Source organism: Ixodes scapularis, unplaced genomic scaffold (assembly GCF_016920785.2).
Source record: "Ixodes scapularis isolate PalLabHiFi unplaced genomic scaffold, ASM1692078v2 PGA_scaffold3__209_contigs__length_174095766, whole genome shotgun sequence".
Lineage (NCBI taxonomy): Eukaryota > Metazoa > Arthropoda > Arachnida > Ixodida > Ixodidae > Ixodes > Ixodes scapularis.
In genome coordinates, this window is record NW_024609868.1 from 92,674,316 (window position 1) to 92,696,699 (window position 22,384).

Genomic DNA, 22,384 nt, shown 5'->3' on the forward strand with positions numbered 1-22,384 from the left:
GAGATCCCCGTGTGCGTATGCTGGCTTGGCGGTCTGCCAGCCCGGCAACGCGAGCTTGTGCTCCGTGGGCGCAATCTGACCTGGGGAGAAGCGAAGGGCCGCCGTGCTTAGTTCGCTATATCGAGTGTCCCCGCCATGGGAGCTCATGGGAGTTCGATACAAAAAGACAACGCTCCTATACTATTACATGTGATTTTCAAGGAGATGTTTGGACTGTCCGATATAAGCAATAATTCGAAATACCCGGGTGTGACTTAACCGGGCTCGACTGTACTGTTCTGGCTAGATTTCTCACCCAGTGTGAACCAGAACCACCCTACAAGGTAGACTGACCTCGCATCATTGAAACACATCCAATCTGATAGTTTGCTCGATTTAGCGACACCTGAAGAATAAACAAATTACCTGCAGCTTCTTGGACAGCTTGCTCCGGTGCACAGAGGCAGAGTATATCCTGAGTATCTGCGACGGCCCTAGATAACCCAGTAATTTCTCTGCCAGGTTGTCGCAAGCGCTGTTGGATGGTGCCACCACCAGGATGTGGCTCGATGGGATCAGCGTGCAGACCTTAGTAGAAGAAAACCTTTCAGTTTCAAGCCTGAAGATGCTGAAATGATGCAGTAAGTAAGCTTTTGAATTTTTCAGAAAAATTGGTAAGCTGGATCTGTATGTAAAGCAAAACATATGCATGTAAGAGTTGAGAATTAAATCGATTGTGAGTGGTGCACACCAGAACCACAACCGTGACGGCGTTTCACACAATACCATTGGCCAGCACATGAAGCTGCATGGCCATGTTGGTTGCCCCCATAAATGTGTATTCCCCTCAGTTGCTGCTGCATTTCTCAGAAAGACACAGTATGCTTGACAATGCTAGCTTTAGAAAACTCCAAAGGTACCAATACTGCTATCAGGTAAGTCAAGCCTTCAACTTGTTTTGGTCAGTTAATAAATGAGTACATACCGTATTTGCACGAATATAACGCGAGTTTTTTTCCGAAATTACGTGCTCCAAAACGCACCTCGCGTTATATTCGGAATCGAGTTCAGCCACGAGGCGCGCGAGTCTGGAGAAAGCCAGAGGAGAAAGTCATCCCTCCGGCTCAATGCAAAAGATCCAATGGGAAAAGAAGTGGGGGTGTGGAGGGCCATTTTCTAGCCATTGGGCCACGTGAAGGGGCGAATAGAAAACATAAAAAAGCATTTTTATCGCTTTTGTGTTTTTACATCGCGCGCACGCTGCACGCGCGCGCGCCATGCGGGAATGCGGGCACCGGCCAATTCGAGCCAAGCCAAGCCGGGCCAAGTCAAATCAACACAAGCCAAGCCAAGACCACCGACCGCGTTTACGCAATCGTGCAACACGAGGCATTTGTTTACGAAGAGGGACCAGAACAAGAAGTGTGATCGTGTATCGGGTTCAGCAGTCTTTTTTCTGCCAGCGCATTGTTTAGTTTCTGCTCCAGAGTGGTCTGGTGTTTGTGTGTTGGTGCTTCTGCTTCCGCGCCTTGTTTGGATTGTGGGCTGCCGAGGAGCTCCCACGGAAGAAAAAAGAACTACCAGACAAGCAGGTGCCGTGCTGCTGCATACCTGCGTAGTCGCCAAGTGGATTGTAAACGGAAGGACCTGAGCAGTGAGGATGAGTGCAGTCAAAACATAAACAGATATTTCTTCCATTTCCCTTGACTTTTCACTTCTGCTATGCCCCCAAGTGCGAGAAATTGACGTGGCATCGGTTCGCGTTATAATAGTAATAATATTTTTTTTCTTTTTGGGGGCATCAAAAACTGCCCTCGCGTTATATTCGTGGTCGCGTTATATTCGTGCAAATACGGTAATAATATGGAGCAGATATTAAATGGTATATATACTAGTTGCAGCACTAACCACTGAATATCTATTTTGCTTAGGGATGAAGCTAATAACTTTTTGTAAACCATCTCACCAAAGTTACTACAAGAAAACCACAAGCTATCATAAATTACTGACCACGTGCTCATGTCCCAACCCTACCGCTACTCCTTGAAACATTTTAAAAAATAAGCAAAGGGCATATCAAGTGTCCCCCTAGTGAAGAGAGATGCTTCTCTGAGCACGCCGGTGCGAAACAGAGAAGCTTGACACACACGCACCAGCGCAAGGCAGTGAGGCTTGATGCACTCCCGCTGGTGCAAAGCAGTGAAGCAGACCCCCATCATGCGTCTCTTCTGCACTTCCACTCTTGGACGTAACCAGCGCCAATCCCTCAGATTTTAAAGGTTATCTCCGAATTTTGAAGGGGTGTTTCCTGCGCATTTTACAGTACAGTCAAACCCAGCTCAATGTAACGAGTTGGTGAAATTTGCAATTTACTTCGTTACATCAAAAATTTGCTTAATTAAAATTCGGGTTTAGAATGCAAAAGCTTTTCGAAGTGTTTTACGGGTGCAAAAACTCTCAGAAAATTACATTTCTTTGCGGGTAAAGTAGTCCGTGACATTTGCTTGCGCCTTGTTTGCAAGGCGCAAGCCTTGCGCCCAGAACACTTCACAGCATCTTGCTGCCTGTGCGATCTCGTGTGCCGCCTCAGTACGTCAACTGCGTCGAGCACTTTCCAATTGCTCAGGATCTCGCAAGTTTCTTGGGCATCAACCTCAAAATCGTAGTCATCCTCCGTCGAGTTCCCAACCACGTACTGCACAATGAAAGCATTGGTAACCTCTTTTGTCGCAACCATGCAAGAATCCCCGTAGAGGTAGTCCTCCAGAATGACATCGTCGGAGACAACGGTGTTGCCACGGAGGAACTGCCATGCTCCCAGAAGAGCATCTTGATTCGTCTCATCTTCACTCGGAACGGACGAAACTATGCGAGCGCTTTCGCTTGCTTCCCAGAGAGCCCTGGCTGTTGATGTTGCAGGTGTTATACACCCAGCTTTCCAGGAACAGTTCTGGATGGTTTCGTTTGTTGCGACTTTCCAAGATGCGGAGAGCACTTCCAGTGCTTGAAAGATGTCCACGCTCATTGAACGTTTTAGGCTAAGGTTAAGCAGAACCCTGTCGATCAGCTACCGGTGATACACGCACTTCACACTGTTGATGATGCCCCAGTCGAGCGGCTGAATCAACGATGTACAGTCAAGTGGAAAGAATTGCAGCTCCACGTTTGTTAGCTCCAGGTCTGGTATGTGGTGCGTGGAACAGTTTTCCAGCAGTAGACAATACGGAGCTGTCATTCATCACCTTACCTTGTCAGAGTTATCAAGCCACCCGCAGAAGATGTCGCAGGTCATTCACATCTGTGTTGGACGTGTATTCTATTTCGAGGCCCCGAGCACCTTTGAAGCATCACGGCTTCTTACTTTTTCCAATTATGAACAGCATTCGCTTGTCACTCGCGTCTATATTTCTGCAGAAAAGAATCGTGACCCATTCCTTGCTGTGCTTTCCTCAGTGGCATCGTTCTCCTTTTAAGGGCCAGTGTCCTATTTGGGAGTATCTGATAAAAAAAACCAGTCTCATCTGCATTGTAAATGTTAGATGGCTTGTACTGCAGCATGATTCCTCGCAATTCCTTTTCAACCCTAGCAGCGGCTTGAGGCCTATTGACTAATGTCAATTCCCCCCTTTGTCATCCTTCCGACAATTGCATGCCGGGCCTTGAACCTGAGCAGTCATCCACTGCTCACCTTGAACTTGTTTTGGCCCACACAGGCCCTCTTTTATTTTACGGGTGACCACCTTTCTTTTTATTCACAACATTTTTGGCGACGGGGATGGGATTACTACATTTTGGCGCCCCCGGAGCCCTGAGTTCCCGCTGCAGCCCTGCCTGCAGCCCTTCATGCTGCAGTTCCGTCTGCAGTTCCTGCTGCAGTTCCTGCTGCTGCCCAATCAGCCGCCAGCTGTTCATCCAGCTGCGCACAGACTGCCACTGAGGATGCAGCCTCTAGCACCTCCTTTGAAGGTGCACCAGTACCGGTGCCAGTCCCGTTCCCAGTACCAGTGTCGTCGACACCCATCACAACGCAGCCCAAGCCGTTCCGCAGACCGGAGCCACCAGAGCCCCAGGGTCCAGACGCCTCTGCGCAAGAGTGTCGTCGTCGGCTGCCAGATGTGCTGAAGGACTATTTCATTAACTCTTTTGGACTGGGTTCAAGATATGTGTGAACAATATGAATTTTTCTTTATCCAGCATAATGCCTCAGCGCAGCTTTTCCAGTGTAGTGCTTTCCGCAAATGTTATTGAGACATGCTTTTCCATTTCATTCACTTTGTATTTTCCAGTGTCTTGACATAGAGCAGTCACTCACTAAGCATTTAATTTCAGTGCATTTTCATACTTTCCAACTGCCCTGCAGTTTGGCATCAGTTTTTCCTTCCCTCATTGTTTTGGGAAGAGTGCTTATTCATTTTTTCCAAGAAAGGGAAGGATATGAGAATTACTTTTTAAGAAAAGGAAAGATGTATTTAAATTTTTCAGTTTCTATATACACTACCTAGGTGGCGCCACTGTCCACCATTGCGCCCGTGTTGTCAGGGTCGCGTCCCAGTGGCGCTTGACCCCCATGTTGTTTACCGTTGAATAAACAGAGTACGCCACCAGCCACCATCCATGTCGGACACCTCCTTCCTTCCGGGGCTCCCCCGCCCGCCCCCGCCCGCCGTGAAATATATTCAAACCATTTTTTCGAAGTGTGAGCTACACTCGCCAAGGTTGAGCAGTTTCACGTGGCTCCCGAGAAGCCGTGCTGCACTTGCGCGAGACGCAGTGACGTCACACGGCGCACGCCTTGTTGGTCTGCGCGTTCCAGAGGAGTGACGTCATAGCTGCGGCAGACGCACTAGCACCGCCGCGAGCCCAGCTGTGCGCCTCCGTTGCGCAGTAGCCAAGTCTGACGCTGTACCGGAGCCGCTTGATAGCGCCTCTCATTTTTTTTCCGTCTACTTTTCTAAATATTAGTGCATTCTGTTTTAAGTCAATCCTGGCACAGTTATGGCGCAATTTTGAGCAAAAATGACACTTTGGCACGAGATGTAGCAGACTTTCGTTCATGGTGCAATTGATGCAGCACTTCCATCACTGCCAAAGTGAGCCACAACATCCTTCTTTCATTTGCCTTTGGAGATGGCTTCCAGAACATTCGCTTTCTCATCTAGAGAAAGAACTTAAACAATAATGCGTCTTCCCACTCTCCTCCTAGATGGCATGACAGCGCTGCTACGCCGCTCCCGCCGATTTTGGTCCTCGCGCTACAGTGGGATAGTACTTGTGCTGTCGGTGCCATGCTAATGATCAGTGAATATCAGTGGTGCTGCTGTTATGCTGTGGTAACTTTTTGCTCAGCATTTTCTGGCTAGCCCTGCGGGATGTGCTTTGCTGCCTGCCTCGCCGGCACTACCGGCACCGCATGCTCGGGCAGTCTGGGCATGTTGGGAGGCTCGTCCCCATGAATTAACCTCTCAAATGCTCGCGTTCTCGCAGAATTTTTTTTTTTTTTTTATCTGCAAAGTAGTTTTTTAGAGTTTATTTATTTATTGCCTTCTATGGCAATGGCACTTAGTTATCTTAAAATAGCAGCAAAACAGATGTTATATTGAGACTAAAAATACATGGGGTTCTCAGGACAAGTTATGCAAAGTGAAATACTTTGTTAAATCGAGTATTTCTTTCCATTGAAGTTTGTTATATCGAGGTTCGACTTATGTGCATAATTGCCGTATTTGCACAAATATAACGCGACCACGAATATAACGCGAGGGCAAGTTTTGATGCCCTGAAAAAGAAAAAAAAAAATTTATTACTATTATAACGCGAACCGAGGCCACGTCAATTTCTCACACTTGGGGGCATAGCAGAAGTGAAAAGTCAATGAAAATAGAAGAAATGTCAGTTTATGTTTTGACTGCAGTCATCCTAACTGCTCAGATCCTTCCATTCACAATCCACTTGGCGACTACGCAGATAAGCAGCGGCACAGCACGCAGATAAGCAGCCTCACGGCATCTGCTTATCTGGTAGTTCCTTTTTCTTCCATGCGAGCTCCTCGGCAGCCCACAATCCAAACAAGGCACGAAGCAGTAACACCAACACACAAACACCAGACCACTCTGGAGCAGAAACTAAACAATGCGCAAGCAGAAAAAAGACTGCTGAACCCGATACACGATCACACCTCTTGTTCTGGTCCCTCTGCATAAACAAATGCCTTGTGTTGCACGATTGTGTAAACGCGGTCGGTGGTCTTGGCTTGGCTTGTGTTGACTTGACTTGGCCCAGTTTGGCTTGGCTCGAATTGGCCAGCGCCCGCATTCCCGCACGGCGCGCGCGCGCGCTGTGTTTTTGCGGCGTACGCACATTGTACAAACATAAAAGCAATAAAAATGCTTTATGTTTTCTATTCTCCCCTTCACGTGGCCCAATAGCTAATCAATTCCCTTCCACACCCCCACTTCTTTTCCCACCGGATATTTTGCATTGAGCCAGGGGGGGATGGCTTTCTCCAGACTCTCGCGCCTCAAGGCTGAACTCGATTCCGAATATAACGCAAGGTGCGTTTTAGAGCACATAATTTCGAAAAAAAAACTTGCTTTATATTCGTGCAAATATGGTACACCTCAAAAAGATTGCAATTGACCTCTGCGTCTGACAGCACCAGGCAGTTTCCAGGAGTAAACCTTTAGCGTCTAAGTAATGTGTAATCTTGGCTCCAACACCAAATGACACAGCAGTTAAAGAAAAGTGAAATGTAATCAACATTGCATACATTCCGTTGAAAGGTGAAAGTTAATTTCTGTGGCTATCTCCTGTGTGCAAGACTCCACCTATCAGAATTGTTTCCTCCTTCATAGAAAGACCACCAAAGAGTTCCCAACTCTGATACAGTCGACTCTCATTAATTCAAACTCGAGGGGGGCCGAAAATTTGTTTGAATAAAGCAAAGTTTGAATTATCAGGAGTTTCTTCCCATAGAGACGCGTAGGATAGGACCTGCACGTTAGCTTGAATTATCCGAAAGTTTGAATTAAGAGATTTTGAATTAACGAGAGTCGACTGTATTTAAATGCTAGTATAATTTAGAAACTTACAGCTTAGCCTGAAACAAATGGGAGTTAAATGGAAATACTGAGGGTACTCGAATGGCTTTTGGATAGAATGACTAGATGTCCCCTGATGTACAGCGGGAACAGCACAACCGCAAAACAGTCACTCAAATCGACACACACACAAATGAAGGAGGCACTTGCATAGCACTGTGTAAGTGTCTCCATTTGTGTGTGTGATGTAAAAGTGCTGATAATTGGGCTAGTTGGTATTTAAACATCTAAACGGCATTAGAGTACACATAAAGAGGAGACACAGAAAAGAGCGCTACTCACAACTATATTTACTTAGATAAAGAGGAGGAAGAACATTGTAAAAATTCATCACCCCAATAAAGATGAAGAAAGAAGAAAGATGAAAAATAAATAGTACCCGTCACGTTGCCATCATGCAGGGTGTTTTGCATCAATCTTGGCTCGTGCGGGCTCTTCATTGTCAAAGATGAAGACGAGCACCTCATCCGTAGTCTACTGTCGCGTTTTCATCTTGCCTCATGTTTCGCGGGAACCATGGTTCATTGTGTGTTAAAAAGCGTATTTCCTTGTTTGATAATGCAACACATTCAACACTGATGCATTCCTTATCTGCAGATAGGATGTGGTAGGCTTCCAGTACCTCGTGGGTCAGTTTGTCTTGGTGCCTCCCTAGGATGCTTGTTTCCCCGAAACACAGTGTAATGAGTGCACGTGCAGTCCGTAATTTGGGGAAACAAGCATCGTAGGGAGGCACAAAGACAAACTGACCCACAAGGTACTGGAAGCCCACCAGCAAGCAGCAAGCCCTACAATTATATATAAAATAATGAGAAAGAATTGGTCAAATGTGGCAGAGCCAACATTCAAGACACAATTTGGCTTTTAATATTTTTCGAATTACACATTTCAAAGCTGGAATTTTACGTGTTCTGGACTGTCCATAAATGCAAACTATACATGGATTTTTTTTTTTAAGTTTGTTTATTATGACGAGACCTGAAAGAATTTGTTAACGATGGATAATGTTAATAATGATTTGTGTGATAGTGAACATCACTGACAATACTGAAGATCACATTTTGTAAACAAAAAGGGAAGATCGTACCTGGATCAAAGCTTCCACCAGGGTGACGGTCTTCCCAGTTCCAGGTGGTCCAAAGAGGAGGAACGGGTATGGTCGGTGCAAACCCAAGACAATGTTCTCGACTGCGCTGCACTGCTCCGCATTGGTCGCAATACTGCGGTTGAAGAAGCTGGGGGCACAGAACCGCAAAGGCAATTAGACTGGGTGCAAGAGACTTTCTCACAGACATACCTTCTAGTTACTCATGCTTACGTAAAGCGAGGAAAAGAATCTGAAAAATCAGACACGAAAGTCATTACAAGCACTCTAACCATAACAGTTGTGTGCTCGAATGCCAAGTTCAAGCCCCTCTCGGCATATGCCATTTTGTAATACTCAAATATTTTTTTTTTCCGTGCTTCTTTTCTCCTTACGATGGACCACTGCAGAAACTATGAGTTATTCAAGCACCGTGCACGCATTACGCGACTAATGCACGCCGCTCATCAAAGCACCCCTCTCAAGGGTCACAAGACGCTCACATAGCATTGAAATGGCTTCTATGGCTCGTATTGCACCTTCAGAGGTTCATTGTAAGGTGAAACAAATACCTTAATCTCATTAATTGTAGATATACGATACACTCATTATATAATATAACATAATGTAAACAAAATAAACCCCAACTGGCAAATGGTTTTATGCACTTCTTTCAAATTCACCACATTCAAGTTGGTGCACGCAGATGGTTCTTGATGATGATGCAATAGTTATCTGTTTGACCATATTATTGACCTCTCGGCCGAGCCAGTCCTACCTCATCGAGTGAACTTCAGTTTAAGTTCATTCAGAAAACTACATATTGTCAAAGCTGTATGTTGGGCTAGTTGGTATTGGTCTTGGGTTGCCAAAGGCATGGTAGCGCTTTTTTGGACGAGGACAAAAGAAAGAAAGACAAGACAGACACGAGCGCTGTGTCTGTCTTGTCTTTCTTTCTTTTGTCCTCGTCCAAAAAAGCGCTACCATGCCTTTGGCAACCCAATACATATTGTCACCTAGTGCTTGGAAGTTGTTTTTGACAATATAAGTCTGCTCGTAAAAAACCGGAACCATTTTCGCTGTCGAGGTTGCTACTAAAGTCCACACACTTTCACGCAGTGTCAAGCTGAGCCATTTATAGCCCATCGTAACGTCAATGAGCACACGCGCTCGTTCACGCTCACCGACGCTGTCTGCGAAGGGGGTGTCTATAATCCGCCAAGTTGAATGCGGCGCAGCGAAGAGCAGCTTGACGCGCAACAGTGTAGCTTACAACGGACTTGGACACGCTCTACGTTCAACGTTGGACGACGACAGCGCTGACGAAGGCTATCCCAGAAAACCTCGCACGAGTGCCTCACTCGGGAATTTGTTTGTCGAAATGTCGGGATCGTTGCGGCCAGTCGGTGTGTGCAAGGTTCTCATTTCTGAGATCTGAATCCGTCGTCCTTGCGGTGTGTTGCGTGTGGTTGTCGTGTTCCCATGTTGGTGTACGTAAATTAACGTTTGTGCGCTTGACTGGGAGAGTGTGCGCGCGGACGTGGACCGCTCCAAGGATGTGCTACCCTCGATTCTCGATAGGCCTATCGATCTAACGAGACGGTGGTGGTGGGCCATGGTGTTTGGGTGCCAGCAAAAGCTAGAAGCTCGATGACGCGCCAGAGGTACGGTTAATTAGAATTAAGGTTGTAGGAAATCGCGTACCGCCGCCGATTCGCCATTTCCCACGTGGCCCGTCAACAAACCGAGTCCAGCCTGGTTCTTTCACAGGAGCGGGATTCTGCTCCCCGTTTATTCGTACAATAAAACACAACTCTACAAAACACTTAATCTAAACTACAAATACACGCGACATTACACAAATATTTACAAACGCACGTTAAGCCCAACGCTAAACACAAAGAAGGCCATTAGGCCTCGCGTCCCGCGATATCCTAGATCCGGTCGCCACCCACTTGCCTGCCAGTGCCTGCGTCTTGGTCTCGTCCTAAGTTCTTAGAGGCCTCTCGCCCCCTGCCCCATCGAGTATATATCCATCGATGGGCGAGGAGGTTTCTCCTCACCCGCCACGGGGGCGCCTGCAGCGCCCTCCAGTGGCTAGGAGAGAAAGCGGCGCGTCGGGAGCCGAATTCGAGATCCCGATCGACCCCGCGGCGACACGACCATGTGATCGTGTCTGAGGCGAGGCGGCTGCGCAGCTGCCTGGCAGCCAAGGATTGGCAGAATGGTTTGATGGACGCCCTTGTGAATGCACGGTGCGCCATACGGTCAACCTAATGGGGTGCTATTTACAACCATGTGCTAGTCCCACTCACCTGCAGTCGTTCCCGATCGAAAAAGCGTCGTCGAATGAACGGGAATGGCGGATACAGTAAAACCTCTAAACTATTTAGCCGGCCAGAAATTTTCAGCTGGGCTGTCTCGGCTTGTAAACGATAAAAGCGGTATGCAACGACAATTAGACTAAATCATGTATTGTTTGTAGAAGCGTTACAATTTCGAACGTATACATTGCACAATTTAGGCATCGTCCGCTCTCTTCAGTGTCCGTTTCTTAAGTCAGCGTGAAAGTCTTCTATGATGATAACACACCGTCTATCTGTCAGAAAGAGGTCTCTGTGTAATATTGATTTCATTGAAGCATTCTGGCAGAATCGCCAGAGTCGTTTGGCATGACTCCAGCGAACCTGCGAAGCAGCTAGGTTCAACGAACGCAATATTGGGCTGTTTTTTCCTAAATGTCACATTTGTGCGACATTTAGGAGAAAATAAATGCTGGTTCGCACTCATTATCACTATCATTCGCTTGTTCTTGAACTGCTAACCGCTACCCTGGATGGTTGTTTTGAAGCATGACAACACGAGGACGAACCACACTGACCAACTGCATCTAGGCTAGGTGGCGCAAGCTACCGCCCATAGATAACCCGTAGAGACTATGCGGTTGCCATGGAGACGCACATGCACAAAGTGGGGTAGTTCGTCGGGGCACGCTGGACCGCATAGGTCTGCGCTGGACTGTAAATACCATAATTCAGGCACTTCTCGGCGCAACATAGTGACCGACAAACATCGGTCTGCGCCAAAGCGCGTTGCGTTAGTCGATGTTAGAGTATAAACAGCCCTGAACAGTCACGTCGGTTAATCTGGGCGCACAATTTTTTTTGTCTATGCGTCCTCCGACAACTTGGCAACAACATTGGAGCATTTGTAGTCTGCTTTTTAGATTGTCATCAAGCAAAAGATACTGTGAAAGACTTTCATTTCAGGTCACCGTTAAAGCCATTGCGACTGAAGTATATCTACCGTGGCCTGAACAATTGTGGTTCTTGTGGACAAAACTCTAGTTCCACAGAAGATTGAACGTAGTTCGTGCTCTCTAGGCAACAGGTGCGCAGCTGACATAATCCACCTGGTCCAGGCATCGATCCGAAGACCTTTCCAAAGACCAGCAGAGCACCCCTACCAACTGAACTAACTAGGAATTAGCCATCAAAAAAGCATTCTAGCAACAAATATTCTAAAACCACTGGGCTAGGTTCCTGCTTCGTTTTAGGATGCAGTGACAGGACTGGTGCAAATCAACATTGAATATGAATATCACTTTCAGCAACAAAGAAACCCTAAATAGTAAAGCAAAAAGATCACCATTCACCTGAGTTCACTAATATTCACAGCAGGCCGTGAAGGGTCATCGCAATCTGGTAGCACGAAGTTCCAGAGCTTTCGCTCGTTGCACATTCTGATGGCACGATGCATGAGGCGAAGTGGCAACCGATTCAACACAAAACGCAGATCTACCTTCATGCCTTCCTTGTATGTCTCTTGAAACCTGTATAAGGAGTCAATGAAAAATTACATCTAGAAAACAATTTCTATACTGGTCATCACACTGGATGATAACCTAATACACAACGCACATTCGTAAAAGTACTACTATCTTATAAAAGCTGGTTGGACAATTCCATGAGTTGAAAATATTTGCACAAAATTATTATCCATGTTAAGGCAAGAAAAAAAGCCAATAAACCAGTAGGAAGTTCACTGACATTCTGAATGAAGCTAGAGTCTACCACAGTGCACTTAAAGGAAGCTCACATAAACTGTTGATAGTTATAAACTTTTATTAGGCAATTAAATCCACCCTTGAGTTTGTATACGAAATAACGCATGAAAATATACCGCAAAATCCAGTTAAGAGGCCCACCAAAATTGAAGAGATAAATGGTGAAAAACATGGGGTGGGTTATCTTTGGGGATGCCGAACTTTTTCAAAATAATGATAAGCGCTGGGGCACTTGCTACAAACCACGTGATGCACGAACTGATACCGCAGATCGCGGACACGGCAAATTCGCGTTTCACGATACGATAAACACGCACGAATTCGCTACAAACTCCTGTGTCACGGGAAAGGATATTGCAAGTGGCCGACGCAGCAGATTCGCGTTTCACGGTGCATAGGGCTCACGGAAACCCGCCGAGGACTCACATCCATAGGCATAGACTATGGGGGGGCATCAAGGCTGGTGGGGTGGGGGGAACAGAGCTGAGCCCAAGCTCCCCCTTCCCTTCCCTTCCCTTCCCTTTCCCCCCCCCCCCCAAGGCTTGGGCCGTGATCCTTACCGAGACGCCGTTTGCGTGCCATGCAACGAGCTTCTAGTAGCGGCATGAAAACAAATTAACGCCCACGTTGCCTTTATTGACAAAATACATGGGAAATGAAATCCCAGCGTGTTTTCGTTCAGTCTCCAGTTCTGGCGAGAAGGTAACGCGCAGCGCAGCGATGTTGCAGTGTAGCCCAAGAGGTTCCTTCACCTTTCAGAAAATTTGAGAAAGATCATTCCGGTCTTGATCTCCGTGATTTTGCCCGCAAATTTAGGACCCAGCTTCTTTTGGCCAGAGTAGAGATCGACCTTGACGTTGCTTCCCTCCAGAATAGAAGAGTTTCCAACCAACGAATCTGGAACCTAATAAATGACATTGAATTACAAGGGCAGTGCAACGGTTTCCGGAGTTTGGTTGAATAATTCTGGGAGTTGGTCTCCGTCACTCCTAGAATGAGGAACAAAAAAACACTCTTGCCCGAGTGTGCTAAATTCTGTATGAAAATAAAGAAGAAATGAATTAAGTTTGTGGCACCTTTTAATTTTTAGTCTTCAGAATCACATGTGCAGTGGTGTCATCAAGGCGACGCAAAGTTTCCGGTTAAGCTCAGACTTCAAAAAACTTAATAGAATGTTGACCATAATTTCAGTGTGACGATGCAGGAGAGTTGGTTCATGATTACAACTGGTAGCAGCGCGCAAAAAACACAAGGAAAAAGGGAGGATTTCACAAGACGAGCGCTGACCTTCAACTGAACGTTTAATGAAAAGAACACACCCAAGTAAACGACCACACAGTTATTAAATCAACGCTCAAGATAGGCTATTTATTTTTTATGTAAATACACTGGAGTCTGGCAACCACAATTATCTCCCTCCTTTCCTATCAAGTACGCTTCCAGCAGTTCTCTTGCAGTTGTCACCCCCTTTCCCCACAATTGTAATATATTCAAAATTTGGCTGAAACATGCAAGTGGCACAGTGTAAAAGCAGATGTCCTCCCGTTGTTGAGCGCAGTGACAGGGCATGTTCACGCGCACGGTCGTTGACGCATTGACCTGTTTAGCCTATGTATTAGTGGTGCAAAACTATCGATAGTACTATCGACAGTCGCCAGAAATCTGACTATCGATAGTTAAAAGGCTATTGATAGTACTATGGATAGTCGACTATTGAAAAACTATCGATAGTACTATCGATACTCGACTATCGAAAAACTATCCATAGTACTATGGATAGTCTACTACCGAACTACTGATAGTACTATCGATAGTAGACTATCAGAAAATTATTGTTAAACTGTTATGAGAAACCTAACGATAGTCGACTATCTTAAACCTATTTATTTATTTATTAATACTGCTCACCTCGTGGAGGCGATAGCAGGAGTGAAACTGTACATGTTTGAAAAAAAGAAAAAAGTGCCGTTATACACAGTTCAAAATCTCGGCAGCGCCTTGCTGCAACGCGACACAGACAAGCAAAGTGACTCGCTGATCCAATCCCATCGGAAAACACTCGCGAGTATAGAATGCATAATATACAATCAAGATGCAACTCACACATACAACAACTATTTACTTTTCTAACCGATTTGGGAGAGGAATGAAGACAAGGTTGAACTATTCACAACGTCGGCTGGCAGGGAATTCCATTCTCTAACAGTGCGTGGAAAAAATGAATAATAAAATACCTTGTTTTTAGCGGAAAATTCCCTTATTGACAGTTGATGTGATCGTCTTGTTAATCGTGGCTGAAAAAATTAGATATACTTGTTTTTGTTAATCTTTAGCTGGTCATTAATGATTAGATAGAAGAATTTTAATCGATCTCTCCGTCGTCTATTTTCAAGACTCTCGAGGTTGGCATTTTGCAGGAGCTGGCTGGGAGACACAGACCAGCTATAGGAGTTGTAGATAAACCTTACCACCCTCCTTTGTATTTTTTCCAGTTTACTGTCGACGGTTGACTATCAATAGTTTTGCGAAACTAGTAGTTTGCGTCAATCCCTCTTCTCTTTTTCTCACTTTATTTTTTCAAATGGGACACCAACTAGCCCAAGCACTTATAGTGGTGCAAAACTATCGATAGTACTATGAATAGTATCGATAGTCTCAAGAAATTGGACTATCGATAGTAATAAAAGCTGTCGATAGTACTATCAATAGTCGACTATCGAAAAACTGTCAATAGTACTATCAATAGTCGAATACCAAAAAAACTATCGATAGTAATATCGATAGCCGACTACCGAAAAACTATCGGTAGTACTATCGATAGTTCTGTAGCACTATAGTAGATAGTTTCGGAAAAACTATGGATAGTATCGATAGTCAATTTATCGGTGGTTTTGCACCACTACTATGTATACCCAACTGCAGCTCTAAGGGATTCGGTACACCACTCCTGTCGCACAATCAGCATTTTTATTTCTATGTTTTACAGAACATCTGTTACCTTTGCTCCCTCTGTCAGCCACTCTGGGGCGAAGTTGCAACAACTTACTAGGCGTCGGAAAGACAACCGGCACTCGTACCTGCCCTCTATCTTTTTCATATTGTTCAGTTGAAGTTCAGCACTCGTCTCGTGAATTCCTCCCTTTGTCCTTGTGTTTTTTGCACGCTGCTATCAGTCGTAATAATTTCAGGCTTTTCACACACTGATACTTAAATGAAAATATTTTAAAATTTTGCCAATAAAGCAGAAAATTGCTATTCTTTTTAACTTACAACAGCAATGCTATGCCAGCCTTGCACGTATAAATGCAAGTGGTAACGTTAGTGCACCACCACACTTCCCCAGGCACTCCTTTTTAAATTTATTACTTTAGTATTTTTTTATGACACTCAGAAAGTTACTAAATATAACAATGCTTATTTTTTAATTAAAAAGTTCATAAAAATTTTTTATTTGACTTATGACTGCGAGCCCCTGCTATGTCCCTCTGGCAGTATAACTCACCACATTAGTGCAGCTACCAGTCATTTTGGTTAATTCGTTAATTCACTAACGCTTAGAAAAACAACCCGTACGGTATATCAAGACTACCTTCTCAGAATCACATAAAAAAAAAAAAAAGAAATCTAAAGGTCAAAACTGCTTCTCAAGATATTCACCAGGTAACTTACCTCCAAAACAAACCATCCTCCATAGTTTGGGAGTGGCCTGAGATGCAAGCTGGCATTGCCAGGTTTCCGAAAATTCGCGTCAATCTTGATCTCCTCAAGAAAGAGTAGCGTTGAAAACACCTCGAGGTAGGTGTCTGGGGACAGTGGACTCTTCAAGCGCTCCCTGCGAGGGAGAGCAGAAATTTGCTACAAATTTTTCACAACGTCCAAAACCTGACACAAGTGATTTACTTACCACGTAATGCCAAAACGTCTAGAGACAGGATAACCACATTGGAAATATTCAAATATTTAGGTTTAAGCTCAATCAGTGATGTAAACTGCATATAACCTGATGTAGCAGGTCTTGTAGCAGTTAAAATGTTGGTCTGGAGCAGCCCGTGCTGCTTTTGGAGCAGGTGCAAAGAAATATGTTAGCACGGTACTTAAAGGGATACTGAAGCGAAACTCGAAATACACCTATTATGGTCCGAAATAGGTTCAATATGATCAATGATATCCGTAAATCATAATCGCGCGTTTGTATTTTGAACGGATGGCTATATTTTTCACCCCGAGGGGCCCGATTGGGCGCGCGCTCAAAAATCAGCCATCGGAGAGCGCGATGCGTCTTGGGATATTGGGCGTATTCGTGACGTCACTTGTGCCAGTCGGGAAAGGCTACGGCGTGGATGTTGTGGTTACAAGCGTTGCCACTTGGTGGCACGTCGACGATTAACGACCTGTGACAACGTGGCCGTTTGAGATGTGCAAGGGCTGCACGCACGCTGCATCACGGCAAGTCGGCAACCACGCACCACTGACAGAACCAGCTCTGAAGCTGGATTCTCAAAGCAAACTCACGACGAAAAAAATGCGTACGACAAATTTGAAAGAAAACTTTTATTCTCGAAACTAAATTGTCGTAACTTCTGCGCAGGTTACGACAAAATCCTACGACAGCTCCGAAGCTGTCTTGCACACTTTTTACGATCAAATCAACATGGCCGACAGCGTTGCTCAGTTACTTGGTAGCAACGTCCAACGGACAATTACTTTTCTACGTGGCGTCCCAACTTCAACCAGCAAGAAAAAAGGAAGGAGTATGTGAAACAGACCATGACAATCAAGAATGCAGGATCCACAAACACCCGAGAAGATCTACAGCGGCCACGATTCTACCGACCAAGCGAGCTCGGCAGAATATAGTAGGCCTAGCAGCAACACTGACTCGGCGCACCGTTGTTCTAGCGGTCCTTGGCCAAGACCGTCTGCCCATGACCAGCTGGCCTGTTGAATGGAATATGCCCGCGCGACCCTTGTGGACCCTTCCCAGATGAATAGTTCGATCCCTGAACTAAATTTCAGGGGTCAATCTTTTCCCCTTGTCGTCTCGATCTCCTTGTTTTCCGAGACAGCGGTGACGAACGCTGTCGCCGAAAAGGGACTCATTAATTCTATCTCCTCGTTTTGTGTGACATAGAGCTCAAATAAACGCCATACGGATTACCTTCGCAAGACGGTATGTACGCTTTGTTATTAGTATGCCATTTTTATTCCGACACGACGCTACGTCACTGTCGAGCTATAGCAGTTCGTGGGAGCTACGCGATGTCGGTCCAACCTTTCTTTGCGGAGTGTCATGTCAGTATTGAGTTGCAATCGTAAAAGATCGGTCCAGAAACGCGTACTGAAACGCGGTCTCGCAGAGCGAATCCAGCATTTTGATCAAACGCGCGTGTCCGCTCCGAGTGTGAACAGGTATTTGCATGGCTCTTGCTGACACTCTGGTAGTTCAAACATATCTTTTTTAACGTCGGCTTGTGACTCGCAGCAACTAATACCGGCCGGCGGCCGTGCCAGAAACATGCTCGGGTTGTGTCGTGCCGCAACGAGAACGAGCTCACTGTGGCCAACTACGCTTTGGCTTTCTCCGCCAAGGCTTTGCGAATGCGTTCAGGCCTAGGCTAATTCTGCAGGCACGCCGTATTGCCGTAGAACGGCGCTGCTCGTATGCCACAAGTGATGTCACGAGAACTTTCCCACCATCCACCAGATGTGAATTTGAAATCATTTAATTAGTTTTAAAATTAGTTCTCCAGTGTTTTACAGCGCGATATTGATATTTCCGAGGTGGTGCCTGTCCCTAGCCCGTATTTATGCAGAAAGATCGGCGCTAAAATTTTGTTTCCGTGCCCCTTTAAAGATGAACTAATAAAGCTTATTAAAAATTAATCTTTGATGATGACTAAAGGTTCATTTCTTCATTTCAAAGCTACTACTTATGCCTTATTTTTTTTTTTAAATAAGGATACATAAAAATAATTATAAAAAAAGGACACCACCCTCTTTGAGAAAAGCCACGAGTCAAAATGTGTTCAATTTACAAAAGGAGTTGATAAAAAAAATGGTTCCTCATAGAAATATAAAAAGCCTCTTCGTGTGAATCGTGTGCAACAGTTCAGTTCAGGTGAAGAAACTCCTGTAAAATTGCAGCAGAAACCAGCGTATTCCTTAAAATATTGATTGATGAAAATACATTTGCCACGTTTATATGAATGTTGCAAGATAACCACCAGCAATGCATGTGTGTTTTGAAACAAATACTGAACACTACTCCCCAGCATTAGCAGCACCGTTGACTGACTGATGCACGGGAACCAAGTTTTAGAATACATATATCTAATTTTTTTTTTTTTCAGCTTTCTTTAGTCATTAGTCAAACCACATTACTAGTGAGCATAATTCACGAGCCCATCGAGATAACACAAAGGCTCTCCGGCATCAGCTGCTGCAAAGTACTGAAGCTTTACCAGAGTGTTCCGGTGCAAATCTATCAAGCTCGACACACGTGCTCTGGTGCTAAGATTGATGCAAGCACTGTGGCGTCAATCCTTACAAAATGTCCTGAGCACAAACACTAGCTAGATTTGACTAAGCCAAAGAAAAGCATTTTTATTTTAGGTTACAACTGTGGCACATGTGGTACAGCACACACTCCTATATAAGGACCTTTTTCTGACTTCTTTTGCTTCGCTTGAGCTCATCTGTGACGTGGTTCCTCACAAAAATGGTATTTTGGCACGTCACATAGCACCCATGATGAAATCGGGCACATATGAAGCAACGCTTCTATTACTGCTCAAAAAAAAAAAAAAAAAAAAAGATTAACAACTTTGTTTTGTTTCTTTTTTTTTTTTTTATATAAAAAAAACACAAAAAAACTGCCACTACTCTTTATTGACAGCAAAGGTAAGTTGGCCTCTTCAAACCAGGGGTCATAGCGTCTGGGAGTAGCCCATTTGGATATAACTATCGAAAAAGTAACTATTTTCTTTCCATTCTCAAATCCAAAAACATTAAACCTTTGAACTTTTAATTTGCATCACGCCATTACTACTGGGACTACTGTTCAATGAAGACTCGGCATTCTTCAATGCACAGTTAATTTATGCGAGGGGAGGAACCCCGAGCGGTTTCTTTGCTAGATGTGGTGCTTTCTACAGGTGGATCATTCCACGCCAAACAGTCCAGGCCTAAATTCGACCCTCACGGATTCGGTTAAGAAAATTGTATGTAGCACTATGAAAATAGCTCTACAAGATTGTTTGTAGCACTATAAAAGTAGTGCTTGTTTCGTCAGTGTGTACTTGACCTTCACGCTATTTAATTCTAAAATGCATATCCAACTAGCCCACCTGTAGATTTCAAAATTGTATGTCTCATTGGTGATGTAAAAGCACCTTCTCAAAGATATTTTTTCAACAACTATTTTGTTTCATTTTTTTACAACATTTTAAGATTTGTGGAAAAAAACAAGTAAAACCCACAATTTTCTTTTTAAAAAGGTTTGAAACAAGACTGCAAGATAAACACCATTTTTAGTAGGTCAATATATTATTCTAAATTATCCATGTTTGGTATGCATTTCCAAGTGTTTTTAAGGGTGCAGATCTGTTGAAAATGTCAAAAAAGCAGAGATTCACATTTCTTTTCCAATAACATACATCCATATGAAGACTTAAAACCTTGGTGTGTTAGTACTAAGGAAAACGAAATATATTAGAAACATTTTGATAACAAATTTGTTACTGTTTCCTAAATAAAATGGACAATATTGAACATAAAGGCAAATACTCAGTTTTCAAAAAAAAAAAAATTAAGGTTGTTGGTCGAAAAGTATATACTGAGCTGTTTTAGATATAGCCAGATAAAACGTAAAAAAGACAGTGCGAGGGGAAACTGGCAGAAACTAGAAAACGCTGAAGTTGAGAGGAGCAACCTCCTTTCCACAATGACTTCTCATGTGCCCCTCTCCCCCTTGCGTCTTTGTTTTGTTGTATCAGACTATAGTCTAGAACATGCGCAACAAACGAGCAAGTTGGAAAAAATATTTTAAAAGTAAGGTTTTTTTTTTTAATTTGTCTTTTGCCCGTTTTGAAAATACCGTAACATCCCGAGAGATGGCCCACCCCCAAAGGCTATTCCAACCCTATTTTTGGCTCGATTTGCTATATATTTTACCAAATGATGGCTTCCTCCTAGTAGTCATATAGTGTTCCGATCTATGATGACCTCGGCTCGAATGTGACTAGTTATACTATGGCGTTAAATAAGCAAACATTAATGATTCGGAAGCAGTTATATATCTTTGCTTCATTGCCCCTTGCCACGATAACAAGTTTGCCAAGAAATCTTAAATTTACATTTTTCTTTTCAGCTTTTTTTGATTGCATATTGGAAGTTAGCTTACTCCTTCTTTTCATCCGATTTGCTCTCGGATAACATGGTATTCAATTTTCAAAGCAAATATCAAATGGTGCTCGATTTTGTTTTGGAGAAAGTATTTTTTACAAAAAAATATACTTTCTTTTTTAAATTTTGGTTTATGGAAAGCTTTGAACAAATTGCAAAAATATTCAGCTTGAAAACAAAAACCAGAAAAACGGAGGCGTTTGGTCTGAAGATACATACTGAACGGTTGTAGTCGTCTAAAATTCAAACAAAAAACAAGCAAAAAAAATGTTTTCTTTTAGCTGAGGATATTTTTCTGTTGTTTTGTTATATCACCTTTTTGCATCCCTGTCCCTGGGGCAGAGACGTGCATTATTGCATACCTTAGCAAACGATGCCACTGAACAGACGACACCACTGTCGTCTGCTTTCACAACAGTGCGAAAGCAGACACCAGCTGTTGTAACCGACAGGATGAGAACAGCTGGGTGTGTACTCCAGCACGCGCTCCATGCCTTCCGCCGTGCTTTGGATGTGCGTGCACACATGCTCAAGGTGCATGTTACGCCGAAGCATAACAAAGGCAGCAAGCTCGCGGTCGAAGCAGAACAACCAAACGAGACGATGATAGCCGGTGGTAGAGCTGCCGTCTGCATCTTGATAAAATTCTCGCGCCTGCGCCGTTATTTTGTCTCAGTGGGTTTTCAGAGGAACTTGGCTCATCCATAGAACAGGGCACTTACTGGTCTCAAGTTTAGTCTACTTTCATATTATTTTTGTACCTTTGAGAGGGCAAAAATTGAGGGGGTAGATGGGGCCTCTGGTCACCTTTTATCTCATCCTCCTAGACTTTTATCAAAATAAATTCTCTTATTTCAAAAATTGATTGATATGAAAGTGCACGAAATGAAAACTAGAAAATTAATGATGAATTTTGTTTTCAAAGATTTTACTGAGCATATTTTTTGTTCCAGAAACCATCTTGAGTCGTGCTCCTTGGGACTAAAAGGCCCCTTCCCAGTGACAGACTAAGTGCAATGATGAGCCAAGATTACTTTTTTTTTTTTCACTTTTAGAAAATGAATTTAATCTTTGCTCGTTTGTTGTCTCAGTTACAAGCTACATATAGGCAGAAAGTATCTAGTTTTAGACCATACACCTTTAGGATTATGCTTTGAAAACTGAATATTTTGCAACATTTTCAATACTGACAATGGACCAAATTCACAAATTATATTTTGCTTTTAAAAATTATTTTTTTCTTAATTTGCTTTATTGTTGTGCTCTAGACTACCTATAACCGGCTAGCACATATTTCTAGATAGATCACCTTTATGAATAATTTTTTTTGAACTGAGTATTTTGGTAATGTTCAATATTGTCCATTTATTTAAGAAACACAGTAGCAAATGTTTTATCAAAATATTTTTATAAAACATTTGTTATTGTGTTTCTTAAATAAATAGAAAATATTAAACATAGCAAAATACTCAGTTTAAAAATAAAAAGTGTTAAAAATGTCATAAAAAGCTGAGATTCAGAAAAGAAACAAAGGTACTTTGTTTTACTACTACCCTATTTACTCGATTCTAAGCACCCCCTGGGAGGCGGGGTGCTTAGATTCGGAACATGCCCCGAAAATACGAAATTTGCACAAGAAATATCAATTTATTAAAATCAAAATAAAAGAATAAATGTTCTAAAGGAAATAAATAAAGACTGGAGAGTAGCCCGCTTGCTATCAGTTTGCACCACGGTCGACTAGTCGCTCTCGCG

At 43.7% G+C, this 22,384-nt stretch overlaps 1 protein-coding gene across 2 annotated transcripts in view; it reads right to left on the minus strand.

Moving 5' to 3' along the window:
• Window positions 1-22,384, minus strand: part of LOC8026816 (putative helicase MOV-10) — a 94,083-nt gene that overhangs the window by 44,993 nt on the left and 26,706 nt on the right. For both annotated transcript variants that reach the window (XM_042292551.1, XM_042292552.1), the window contains 5 exons: window positions 15,896-16,058; window positions 12,979-13,130; window positions 11,816-11,992; window positions 8,164-8,311; window positions 406-567 (listed from right to left, as the gene is read on the minus strand). In XM_042292551.1, the coding sequence (XP_042148485.1) occupies window positions 406-567; window positions 8,164-8,311; window positions 11,816-11,992; window positions 12,979-13,130; window positions 15,896-16,058 (802 nt within the window). The remainder of the gene's footprint in view (window positions 1-405; window positions 568-8,163; window positions 8,312-11,815; window positions 11,993-12,978; window positions 13,131-15,895; window positions 16,059-22,384) is intronic.